The sequence below is a fragment of the Theobroma cacao genome, chromosome 3 (assembly GCF_000208745.1).
Source record: "Theobroma cacao cultivar B97-61/B2 chromosome 3, Criollo_cocoa_genome_V2, whole genome shotgun sequence".
In the NCBI taxonomy this organism is placed as follows: domain Eukaryota; kingdom Viridiplantae; phylum Streptophyta; class Magnoliopsida; order Malvales; family Malvaceae; genus Theobroma; species Theobroma cacao.
This window is the reverse complement of record NC_030852.1, coordinates 24,425,274-24,438,855: the sequence shown is the minus strand read 5'-3', so window position 1 is coordinate 24,438,855 and position 13,582 is coordinate 24,425,274. Positions and strand designations below refer to the sequence as shown.

The 13,582-nt window shown below is 31.5% G+C and overlaps 1 protein-coding gene across 1 annotated transcript; it reads left to right on the top strand.

Annotated features, from left to right (window-relative positions):
* On the top strand, nucleotides 5,281-6,772 carry LOC18604918. The gene is made up of 5 exons (XM_018117080.1): nucleotides 5,281-5,359; nucleotides 5,460-5,533; nucleotides 5,645-5,786; nucleotides 6,293-6,354; nucleotides 6,443-6,772. The coding sequence occupies exons 1-5, from the start codon at nucleotides 5,281-5,283 to the stop codon at nucleotides 6,770-6,772; spliced, it is 687 nt and encodes a 228-aa protein (XP_017972569.1).

Here is a 13,582-nt window from a genome sequence, read left to right as displayed (position 1 = left end):
TTGAGTTTTTGTATCAACAGGGCTAAATGCCAAGTGGCAACTATTATTAATCTTTGCCATGGACAGCATAACAAGGGCTGGAAATGCATTTGCAAGACATCCTGCACGTAAATAAACTGTCCAACAGGGGCAGAACTAGCCAATTTTTGTTAGGGGGCCAAAGACAAAAAAAAATAAAAGCTAAAAATTTTTAAAACTAATATATTGAATTTAATCAACGATCAAAATATTCATATTAGATAATAATTTTATATAACATGTAAATAAAAAAAAAACTTATAATAGTTATCTAAGAAAATTGTGCTCGACGATGTTTCTTAGATTCAAATTCATCAATTATTAACTCTGTACTGAAAAAACTGATAATATCTTTCTCAATATAACAAACTAAATTATCTGCAAAAAACTCATCATCCATTTTGTTCTAGAGTCTTATGTTCATAATTTTCATTATTGAAAAAGCTCTTTCTGTAGTTGCTGTAGAAATCGAAAAAGTCAAAATAATATAAATAGAAAAAAAAAGTAAAAGAAAATTTTACCTCTTCTTAATTTTACACAATGGTGGTAAGTGATCTCTATCTTTCTTTATTCAAACTCACAAGCTCATAAATCTCTTTTTAAGAATAAAGTGTGTTTTAATGGTGAGTTACAAGAAAAGAAAAATAAAAATAAAAAGACACAAAAGAGAAGAGAAAAAGAAAAAAAGAAAGAGGTGTAGAGAAACTTAAATTAGGGTGAAATTAAATAAGTTTGTAAGGTCGTTTGATTTTTTTATTTATATTAATTATTAAATAAAAAATTTATTTTGAGTGGATCATTAATAATATATAATAAATAAAACTTTTAAAAAATTTTGAAAGGGTTATTGATAAAATATATATAAAAAATAAATATTTTTAAAAATTTTGGGGGGGGCCGTTGTGGGCTTACCCTCCGCCCTGCTGTCCAATTCATTATCAAAATAAAATATATATACATATATAGCTAAGTAAAAGTTCCATGTGACCATGTTCTGTAAAGGCAAACCAATTTCCCTCTCCTTCAAACTCTTTGAATTCTAACTCGCAAACCAAAACTTATTCTCAACCCCAACTTTAAGCTACACAAATTTCACATCCATATGAATGTAGAATCCCTAAACTAGATAGCTCCTTTCCCGTACAAATTAGGGTACATAACTATATATATGCTCTTAATCTTAAACAGAAAACAATGAGAATGTAGCTTAATCTTTGATTTAATTATAAATACATGTATCGCATTTGAAGAGTTGAATTAAATTCTCCTTCTCTTTATGAGAATTAAATAAAAAAAATAAGGACAATTACCAATTCTTCCTAAGGCATTTCCCTTTTAGAATTTTCCATCACAAACCTAACATCCCATTCGTCTTTGTATCTTAGTATTCATTTGTTTGTCGGTAAATTAACATGTTTGAAACATACATGCAAAACAAAGTAAGAGGCCAGCCGTTCAGTTAAGAAGACATTTATCTATGGTAATTTTAATGGTTAGTGTATATATAACTACAAAATTCTATGAATATTTTGTAAGTCGTGTCACGGAGTTTATAAAAAACTTATAATTTTATAAAAAAAAAAACTTTGACTATAGTTAGAGGAAATGACATTGGTATGCATAATTAATAATTGAAAACATCTTGAGCATGTGTTTCATGCTCATTGTTTTCTTTATTTGCATGATTGGATCCTTTGAACTGATATAAACTAGACTATGAAAATTAGGTTAAACTTTCTCATGTGTTCGCAATATCAAATCTAGTGAACTTGAATTTATGTATACTTAAAGGCATTCTAAATCATATATTCAATCAATTAAATATAATAGAAAAGATTGTTGTTGTCATTACATGTTTTTTCCTTACCTCTTTTTCTTTCCTGGGTAATTCATAATTTTCTTTGAATAATAACAAATCTAATTCATATTTAATAATAGTCCCCAAAGAGCTAGCTACTTGAACAATTAGAATTTAAGATTCTAATTTGAAAATTTTATATTCGAATTTTGAGGATGAAAGTTAAAAACAAAATATATAAAAAAATGAATTTAAAGTAAATTAAGGTCTTCCTAAAAAGTGAGCTTTTATTTTTTAAGCATCCACTAAGAACATACCACTTCATAATTTTTTAGCATGATAATTAGTAGCATATATACTCGCCCATTAATGCTCATTAATTAACTCACTTTAACCCTAACTAATTTACCTAAAATTAAAAATTAAGTTAATTAACGAACAAAAGAAACTTTGAGCACGCACATGGCTTAGCCGACTATCCCGCGTCTTGTGATTCAATTTCCGATGTAAGTAGAAAAATGTGAACAATATGTTTAATGCATTAAACAAAACCGATTTTAAGTTTATGTTGACCCTACCGATCTAGCTCTAGCAACATACCATCACCTCGTGTTCTAAACTTGATATATAGCCAACAATCATAAATTAATCCACTGTTTATTGCTGTTAATCATGACTGCTAGCTAGGTTTATTAGTGATTCCATGCAGCCTACAACTTTCACATGTTTCCTAGGGTTATTTCCTATTTTAGTCTATATGCCCAAGAACCAAACTTTATAAGCAACCACCAAACTTAATTAGATTTGGGTTTGGTTTCATACCCCAACTGAAATGCTAATTTTTATAAATACATTTACGTATATATATATATAAATAAATCAAACATCTTTAAATCTATACACTTAATTTTGCCTTTTTTTTACTACTTTAAAAATTAAAAAGGGGAGAGAACCAAACATATGATCATATATCTTTCTTAATTACTATCAGTTCAACTAATTTTTGTTTTTGGAAGAAATCAGTACAACTAATTATATATATGTACCAAAAAAATAAATTTTATACTTTGTACTATATATCATGATTAATGAGAGGGTCAAATATTTGTTAACTGCCTCTAAACATTGTCAGAAGATCAAGATTAGTAGAATTAGTTGAATTGATAAAGTGATTATTCTTTAAAGATTTTCCGACCTGAGTGATTTATATATGCATGTATATTTTATAGTTTTAGGTTAGCGAGTCTTTCCAAAAATTATCGTGATTCCCAACGTAAGTCCGAATCTCAGTCAAAGCTACATGCTAAGCTAAATCAAACCCACCAAACATTATTCAATCAAAGTAAATTTGAATGGAAATTGAACTTGTTAAACTATAGTGGTCCTATATTTCTTTCTTAACCCTACTCCAGCCTTCCGCTGTCATAAGAAACTGTGCCAGACGCCAAGTTGGGGCTGCTAGGAATCCCATTTTACCTACCTTTACAGCTGATCATATTGATGCAAACAAAAGCACCAGGACAAAGGCTCAAACTGTTAAAAGCATATAATTATAAGGGGTAGAGTTCCAAAACAATTGAAAATTGAAGGGCCCTAGGGTTTTGTGTTTGGCAAAACTTGGCCTCCAAACAACCTCTCCTCGTTGCATGCATGGCGGCAGACAAGCACCGAACACTCGTATCTTCCATTTCACGCGATCATAGGCTTTTCGTAGCATGATTTGTAGTAAAACTATAAAAAAGAAAAAAAAAATTACCAACCATTTTCAACATTTTCAGCTTTCGTTCAAAAGCTTGAACACCACCTGTACGTTTCATACTTTGAGTTTCCCCTATTAGAAAATTATGAGTAACAAACAAAAGAAAGATGAAATTCGACTTTTAGTGCGTGAACATCATTTTTTATTTAAAAGCTATCAATTCTTTTATTAAAGAATTCCCTTCTATTTCAATTATCATATTTATCATTTATATTAATTATTTTATCTTACTTTTATCTTTTCCCTATTTGGTGTATATATATATATATACACATACTAAGAACTCTTCAACTCACCCTTCTTGAAAGATTACTAGCAAACATTTAATACCTCGACATTGCCTTTTTTTTTAAGAAAAAAGTTTCAAAACTTTTAAATAGTCTCCTTTTGAGACTTTCATGCGAACTCAAGTGGTGGATAATTTACTTATAACTTTATTTAATCATTGACACTATAGTCATCACCACCATATGGTTCATGCCTTTAGGAATAATCATAATTCCATGTATAACCTTACGAAGCTAGCTATAAAGCTTATGTCAAATCATGAAATATATGAAACATTCCATCAAATAAACAAAAAGCATTTTAACAAATTACTAGGCATTATATAACTCCTTCAATTAATTTGAAGTTATCTGAAATAATGTTTATTTCTTACATAACAAAGTATCTAATTAATCGGTGGGAAATAAACATTATAACATTAATATATAAATCACAGAAAAGGAGTCATGCGTTCTTCTTATTCATAAATGCAAGTATTAAAGCAAAAAATCACAAAGCAAATATAGACAAACTAATTTTATGACAAAAGCACATGTACAATTACTTCTCTTTCAAAAAGGATCCACAAAGTAACAAATTTTCCATGCCTACAAGGCTATACAATGATCTATAACCAAGGTTAGCAAGTAATTCATGTCCAATTTTAGGATCATGACTATTGAATGCCATGATCAAGAAAACCCTCATATGACATGTCACTAATCATATATTATAGCATGAAAGTATAGATATATGCATCTTTTAAATCTATGCACATTTATCTATGCAATTTAATGAATAATTTATTGGTTTCTCTGCCAAAATTTGTAATTGCTGCGTGGCTCCGTTATTATATAAAACGGTATTCAACCGATCAACACATAAATCATAAATCATTATAAAATGGTAATAGCCACTTTGAAATTTTAGCCCGTAACGCAATGGTTTCATAGCTATGCCATTTTGTAATGATTAAATGATCATCAATTGATAATAACAAATTGTTTCTTTTTCTAGTAATAGAAAAGGTAGTGCAATTGAGTAGCAAAGAAATCAAAACCAAAATTATGTCTTGAAATCCCAAGCCCATGGTTTATTAATTAATTCATTTCAAAACCGAAAATTTGAAGAAAAGCCAACAAGAAGCAAGACTAAAGGTCTCTTAAAGTATATGAAGGCCATTAGCACCGGTTCTTTGACTGTAAAAGACTTTTTCTTTTTTAACGTGGACGGAAGAGACCCTCAATATTCTAAACTATCATCATCCCCAAGTAAATGCATGGAATTGAATATTACTAGATTTTATCAAAGAACAAGTGAGTGTTGGAACTCTAGCTTTGTCCTGGGCTTTGAATCTTTATAAAGACCATCTTCCCTTTCAAATGATTACTCTCTTTTGTTCTTGGACACAAATATTCCTAAAGAAAGAAAAACAAAAATGGTGTCCATAAGGTTTTTTGGCTTTGTACTTGTGTTCATTTTGGTTCTTACAGGAGAGTCAGCTGCAGATAGCCAAGGTATATGAGCATATACCTTCTTCTCAAGCTTTTTTTTTTTTTTTTGTTTTTTTCCCTTTTAACAGGAAAGGTGAATGTTAATTTCTTGATCTTCTTGCAGTTCTGAAGAGAATATTGGCTGCACATGGATGTGTTATTGAACCAGCAAGAAAAAACCCGGCCAAATTAGGAAAGGTAAAGTTATTACTTATTGAATAATTGTCAGAATGGTATTCTTTTCATTACTACTATATTTATACAGGGAACTCAAAGTTTTTAATATCCTAAAAATGGATTTCTTACCAGGAAGTTTATGATGCTGTGCCTGCGGCAGCAGAAGTAGGGAATTCTAGGCTTGAAGGAAGGAAAATGATGTTAAAATGGGGTTTGGATAAAAAGACAGTGACAGTGGAAGGTTCGGATGGAGAAGAGAGTGCAAAGATTACAGGTGCAGATCAATCTGTTGGACAAAATAGCCATAGAGGGAAAGGAATTTTGAACGTAAATTGTAAACTGAGAAATAGAAATCCTCATCGCCATGGGAAGGCCAACAAGGCTGGTCTTACAGCTTTTAGCGCTGATTATCATGTCCCAAAATCCCATCCGCCTAAGAATAACTGAGGAAATGAAGTGAGATTCTTTAGGATAGAGCTCCCTTTTTGTTAACCTCCCAATTTTGCTTCCGGAATTTTTTCTTTCTTTCTTTTTGATATAGGGAATGCTAGTGAACACAGGTGCGGAAAATATCATACTTGTATGCATGCAATAGTAATTGAATGTTTAAAAGAATTTCACATTTCGTGGTGCAACAAAAGCTTATTCTTTCTCCATTGTGCATAAGGCAGAGTGAGGGTGTGCAATTGCGTTAACTGTTTAGTTCATTTGAGACTGCTCAATCTGGAATAAAGGGTTTGTTTGTTGGTTCAATTTGAATTTTTCAACGTTTTGATGCAGGAAAGGTTACAAATGCTTTAAACAACCAGATTGGGAGCTCACAAGAGAAGTTCAATTATCAGGTTCCTGATCTCTAGCTCGCAGGCAATTGATAAATTTGTCATTTCTTTTCTTGTTCCTTTTTGAATAACATTTTTTATGATTACCTAGGATGACAGAAACATGTTGAAGGCAAAGTTCCTAAGCTCTGCAACCCCAGAAGCTTCTAGGAAGCATTCAGTTAAACTCCCAAGTAGAAACCAGCTCTGCTTCCAATATTCCAAGCCTGTTTCTGACAAGGGCAGCTCGGAATGTTTCTCAAGGTCCCCAAAACTAGTTCCCCGAGATTCTGATAATTCCCTTGAGAAACATCAATCCAAAAAGCTTCTTGAAGCTGCCAGAGATTTATTGAATTTTATGAACGAAGACTACCGGATACCACCTACGAAGCCTCCTGTCCACAATTATGAGCCTCTGGATCAAAAACAAGCAATTCCGTGAGATTTTCTTCTGTTTCAAAATTTTAATCCTACACAGTTACAACTCCTAGTAGCCTTATTTTCTTCTTCGTTTTGCCCTTCTTTGCTTATTTATGCCTTATAAATGAGGCAATTTTTAGGGACCATATTAATTAGTGCAGTGCTATTGTCTTTTTGCCCTGTGAGGCTGTTGTGTGAGCTCAGAAGACCACATCAAGTGATTTTAGCATGCTTGTTTTCTAAGTTATTAGATGATGGAAGTTTTCTCGTTTTCATATCTGGTTATGGTCTCTGAGAAAGCCAGGCAACATGATGATCTCAATGATAGGCCAAATCTTGTCAAAGGACTTAAGATAAGTCAAATTTGAATTGACATGAGAAGCAGCCACAATTCACCATGAGATACTGTTGTCCCGATTATGCAGTCTTTAGTTAATACATTTTTAAGTGAGCTCGTTATGGTCAGGAGGGCCATAAGGCAGATTAGAATTAGTTCTTTTTGGGGGTACAGGACGGATTAGATTATATTCAAGTGAAACACAGAGATTGAACTCATCAATTTGAAGCAGTTCAACAGCATAGTATACCGTTCATTTATTTATAAAGCGAAATGTAGATAGAAAAGCAGAAGCAGAGTAGAAATTTCAGAGAATGAGCTAATGAAGCATTTACATATGCATTGACATGGTTATATCTCCCCAGAAACGGTTCCAGCATGTGCTGCATTAATAAGAGCCGGGAAAACGCTAAACCACTGTACCATATATGCTGTCTGCCCCAGAATATATGAAAAGCAATTAGAATAGCTGCTGCTGTAACAGAAATAATCTTAGCTAGTAGACTAGCTACTGTAATAGAAATAATCTTCCAAGGGTCTTCCAAACACTGATTCTCTAATGCTGCTGGCGCTTTTAATTGAAATGGACATCAAGTTCATGGGACAACTTGAGGAGATCGATATTAATCGTTTACACCAAAAATTTCTCATTAAATAGGTTATTCAAAAAAGAAGTGCCACTTCCTGGCTCTATCTGTTTTTTTTTTCTTTTTTGAAAAATGATAATATGCTTTCATTAAGCTAAGTTGAATAAAAAATATTCCACCATCAAATTGATGGAAGAACACAAGAAACTAGACAATATACCTAAAAATGCCCAGGTATATCCCACCAAAACAAAATGACATCATACACGTTAGCCCAAGGACAATACAGAAAAAGCGTTACAGACTCCCTGATGAATATCAAACCAGAAAACAAAAACATATAGCCAAACTAAGTGAATAAAAAGTCTTTGTAATTAATCAACAATGGCAAGGAGCAAGTTTTTTAGATCCTTCTTCAACTGGTTTTATACTTCGCTCATCCCTGTTATTAGTTTACAGAACAGAGGCTGTTTTTTTTTTAATGGCAAGAGAATTTCATCAATTGCTTAGTAAGGGAATTGGAGAGGAATGGTGACATGAAGTCATATGCCTTCCCAGCAAAACTAATCAACGACTTAAAAGAGAGAGCCACCCCTGTCGTCTAGATTACACGTTCACACTAAAGCCAAAAAATAAGAGCATTCTGGCAGCAGTATACGGCAATTTCAACGCAAACAAATACCATAGCAAAACACTGGCCCGGGGATAGACAACCAATACAATACCGACGTCGAACAATCAATCACAACTTGGCTTGCAACAGAAGAAGCCAAAAACGTAGAATGAGAAATCATAATTTTCCTAGCAAAAGCTCAAGCCTGTCAGAAAGGATCCATGAACCAGTGATTGGGAAGGGAGAAAGAGCATCAGCAACATGATCCAAAACATAGGAAAATTGACAGCATTAAAAGAGAGATGAGAAGTACCCCTGCCTGATGACCCCAACTTTGGCAAGCCTGTCAGCTAAAATGCTATATGGTTGGCTTCTCTGCTAATGTGGGTGAAGCTCACCTGTTGTTAAAGCCATTAACCGACCATAAATCATCATAAAAGTAATACCTTCATTTGCAGAATCTCGAATCCTTGACACCGGCAGCACCATCCTTCGCACCCAAACACGTTCACCATCCCGAGCAGACATTCCTCAGCAGCATAGTCTCCTACTTGGGGCATAATCTGCTAGTTGGGATGGAACTAGCCAATATGAAGGTCAAAAACAAAGAGAAATAAAGACTAAAAATTTATAAAATTAATACGTTGAAATTTTTTTTATTTAGGGAAGGTAGATTCGAATTTTGCTTTTTTTTAGAAGAGATCAAACCCTGACCAAGAAGCTAAATATTCGGATGCTATTAATACATTGAATTTAAACAACAATTTATTGAAGATTGAACCTTGCACATTTTGATTCACATTGCTCTTATTAATAAGTTCAAGCATTGAGACTTGGTCTTTTAAATATAAGAGAATCATTTGGACGATTTGTTTTTTTTTTTTAAAGTTGTCAATTGTTTTCAATTTATTCATACTTTAATCAAACCTGAAAAAAAAATTAATGTCATAAACATCGAATATTCTTATTTTATTTCTATTTAAATTTAAAATATTAAATATAAAATTATAATGCATAAAATATAAATAATTAAATACAATATACAAAATTTCACATAATGGTTAACTATATAAATAGTTAAATAATATAAATAGAAAGTATAAGATAAAAGAAAACTTTGCATTTTCTTAATTTCACACAATGGTAGTGAGTGATTCTCGTCCTTCCTTGTCCAAGCTCATAAATTTCTTTTGAGAGATGAAGTGTGTTTCACTATTGAGTTATAGAAAAAAAAAAGTAAAATAAAAAAACAAAAGAAAAAGAACAAGAAAAAAAGAGAAAGAAAGAGGTGTGGATAAATTAGATACAAATCCTTTGTCCCCTTTTTGTGCCCCCATCCGTGCCTCCTCTCTAAATTTTTGTCATATGTCCTATCCTTTAATGGGATGTTAAAACAGCAATGCCAAAAATTTTAACACTAGCTGTTAATGTTACTTTAAAAATTAAAAAAAAATTATCATGGCAGGTTTTTTTCTTGTTTGCTGCCGACTCCACTTTTACTTGTTTTGGCTGCCTACTCCTCTTTTACTTTACTTTCACCTTTGCCGAGTACTTTTTGTAAGTTTTTTTTATTAATTCTTTAGATTTCAATTTTATATTTATTGATTCATTACATGGTGTTTTATTCAATTTTGTGCTTGCAAATAACATTTTTCCATATATTTCTTTTGAAAGGGATTCAATTTTTTTATGTCTTATTCATAATTATTCATGTCCCATTATGTATTTGGTTCTTTCATGAAAATATTGATATCAAATTTAATCGTAGGTGGTTCTCTTTTCATTAACTTTTTAATTTAGGTTTTTTATTTTTTATATTTTGGCGAACTTTATATATTTATATATACATGTATGTGTATTGTTTAATTTAAATTTGATGTATTTTTATCATTAATTGTGCTTAATTAATAAATGTTTGAGCATATAGAATGAAACAGTAGAAAAAGAAGGTATGATTCTTCTGTTAATTTAAAAGATAACTAAATTTGTTTATTTTTTATTTTTTAGGGTATGGATAAAGAAACTACAAATAAAATTAATAAAGATCAATTGTGTCGAAGATTAGAATTTATTGAAGATGATATTCTCCTATCTACTGAACCAATGGATGAGTAGAATCTTGAGCAAGATAAGTGTTCAAACATGATTGATTTTAATACTAATATTATGATTTCAGCTCATGCAAATATGTCGGAAGAAATTATTCCAAAAGTTGGAATGGAATTTGAAACAGAACAAGATATTTATGATTTTGACAACAGATATGCCAAAGAAGTTGGATTTAGTATTCGACGAAGTAAAGGACATAAGGATAAGTATGGTAATTGGGTAGATGGGTTTTTTGTTGTTCTTGCCAAGGAACTTGAAGAAATAATAAAAGAGATGACAATGTCAAAACTCATCGTCCAGAAACAAGATTTAGGTGTTTAGTTGTATTAAAAGTTTCACGATATGATGATAAATTATGTGTTACTAAATTTATTGTAGAACATACACATGCATTAGCTTCTTCGCGTAAGCGTATGTTTTTAGGATCTCAAAAGGCAATTAATCTCCTTCAAGCTGTTGAACTTGAAATTGCTGATTGCTTTAGAATAGCACCAAAGGAGAGTGTTGGGTTTTTGGCAAGAAAAGTTGGTGGACTCGAGAATCTTGGTTTTATTCCTGAGGACTACAATAATTACTTACGTTCTAGGAGAACAGAAGCAATGAAAGTTGGAGATACTGGTGGTGTCTTAGAGTATCTACAAAATATGCAACATGATGACCCTAATTTTTCTTATGCTATCCAAGTTGATCTTGATGATCTCATCACAAATATTTTCTGGACATATGGTAGGATGAAATTAGATTATGAATCTTTTGGAGATGTGGTATGTTTTGATACAACATATAGAAAAAATAAAGAGGGTAGACCTTTGCATTATTTGTTGGTGTTAATCGTCATAAGCAAAGTGTTATATTTGGTGCAGCATTGTTATATGATGAAACATGTGATACTTTTATGTGGTTATTTGATTCATTTTTGAAAGCAATGTCAGGGAAAAAACCAATGACGATCCTTACAGATCAAGATGCTGCAATGGCGAAAGCACTTGCTTCACAATGGCCTAAAACATATCATCGTTTATGTGTGTGACATATGTATCAAAACGCAGCAAAACATCTTAGTGATACATTTGAGAGATTTAGCAGTTTTGCTAAAGATTTTAGTAGTTGTGTTTATGATCATGATGAAGAGGAAGATTTTCTAAATGCATGGGATCATATGCTTGCAAAATACAATTTAGAAGATAATAATTGGCTACATAGACAATTTGAATTGAAGGAGAAATGGGCTTTGGTTTATTGACGACAAACTTTTTGTGCTGACATGTCCACTACTGAAAGAAGTGAGAGTATGAATAACCAAATAAAAAAGTATATTGGTTATAACTATGATTTATTACGTTTTTTTCAGCACTTTCAGAGATTGCTAGTTGATAGACGCTATGAGGAGTTGAAAGCAGACTACAAAGACAGCCAGAGCAAGCCATCTTTGCCAGTTCTAGTGGAGATATTAAAGCATGCAGCAGATGTGTATACTTTAACAGTTTTTAAAATGTTTTCTAATGAACTTTGGCTTACTTGGGATTGTGAATTGTACACAACTGAAATCCTTGGTAGTACTACTAGTTACAAAGTCATTCCTCTAAGAAAACCTCGTCATCATACAGTTACATTTGATTCATCAAGTTCAACAGTCAGCTGTAGTTGTAAGAAATTTGAATTTGTTGGTATTTTATGTACTCATGCTTTGAAGGTGCTTTCCTTTGAGAATTTTAAACGAGTTCCAGATCAATATATATTAAAAAGATGGATCAAGGAAGCGAAGATTGGAGTTGTGGTAAATTCTTCTACATCCACTAGATCAAATGATCCTAAAATAGATGTAAGTACTCGTTACAAAGTTTTGTTTCGATGGTATTCTAATTTAGCAACAAGAGCTGCAATGAGTGAGCAATCATTTAATATGGCTATGAGTGATGGAGAAAAGACATTGAGCAAAGTTGAGACAGCTTTGAAGCAGTTATCAATTGAAGAGTCTCGAAGCTTTAGTGATGGAAAACAGGTTTGTCAATTTGACGAAAGTGGGCATAATGAGAAAGAAAGCCAAAAAATCAAGGGAATCAAATGTAAACCTAAAAATAAAAGGAGATAGATCATCTCGTCGATTGAAAAATGCTTTGGAAAAAGCAAAAAGAAAAAAAAAGATGTCAAATTGATAAATTAGTAAAGACTCCACTAGTTCAAGAGGTAAGGGTAATAATTTCTTGATATTATTTTATACTATGTTTTGATTTAATTTTATAATTATAATTTCCTTCTAATCTATATAATCATGTATCTATTCTAATAATTTCATAAGATTCAAGTCAAATTGCTCATTCTTTGTACCATAGTGCTACAAGTAGATTCAATCAATGTACTCAACCATTTCAATTTGTCCAGGTAATTAAAATATTATAATAGTAAAATTAAATTTTATATTTTATATATCACTTATATATTTGAATATTTGACAGCAAACTCATGTTGGCATCCATCAATCTACTATCACAAGCATGGTGGATTTACTGCAAGTAATTTCTTTTATATTTAATAAACAAATTTTATTTTTTTTATTTTTATTTATAATACTTAATTAATTTTTTATTTGTATATGTATAGACTCAAATACCACAAGTTCTTATTTCACAAAAAGAAACTTTGGAAGGAGACGAGAAAGATAGATGAAAGATATGACTTCACCAACATGTTTTAAATATTATTGTAATTTACTTGCGAAAGATAAAAGGAATTTATTTTACTTTTGAGATAAAACTTTGATTTTTCATATTTGTTAAGTTCTATATAGTTTGAATTATGCCAAACATTATTTTATTTGATATCAAGAATAAATTTGGAGTCTTCTACTTCTATTGGGTTGGAAAGTTGGGATGCCGAACTCACTGTTCTTTCTAGTGTCTTCATCTAGATTCGATGATAATACATGATAAAAAAAAGTGTTTGCTTTTTTTTTTTCTTATTTACTAATTGAGGTGAGTCTTCCGTCAACATTTTTTGGGGGCTACATGAAATGGGGTTTTTTTGGGATGGTTGGCTTTTACCTGCAGAACTTGATGATCTCTGAGCATGTCCCTGCAAGTTAATAATGAAAAAAAAACCTATATAAAAAATCAAAAATTAAAAAAGCTACTTAATTAACAAGTTTATTGAACATCACATAACATTTGAAAGGTAAGGGGCACTACA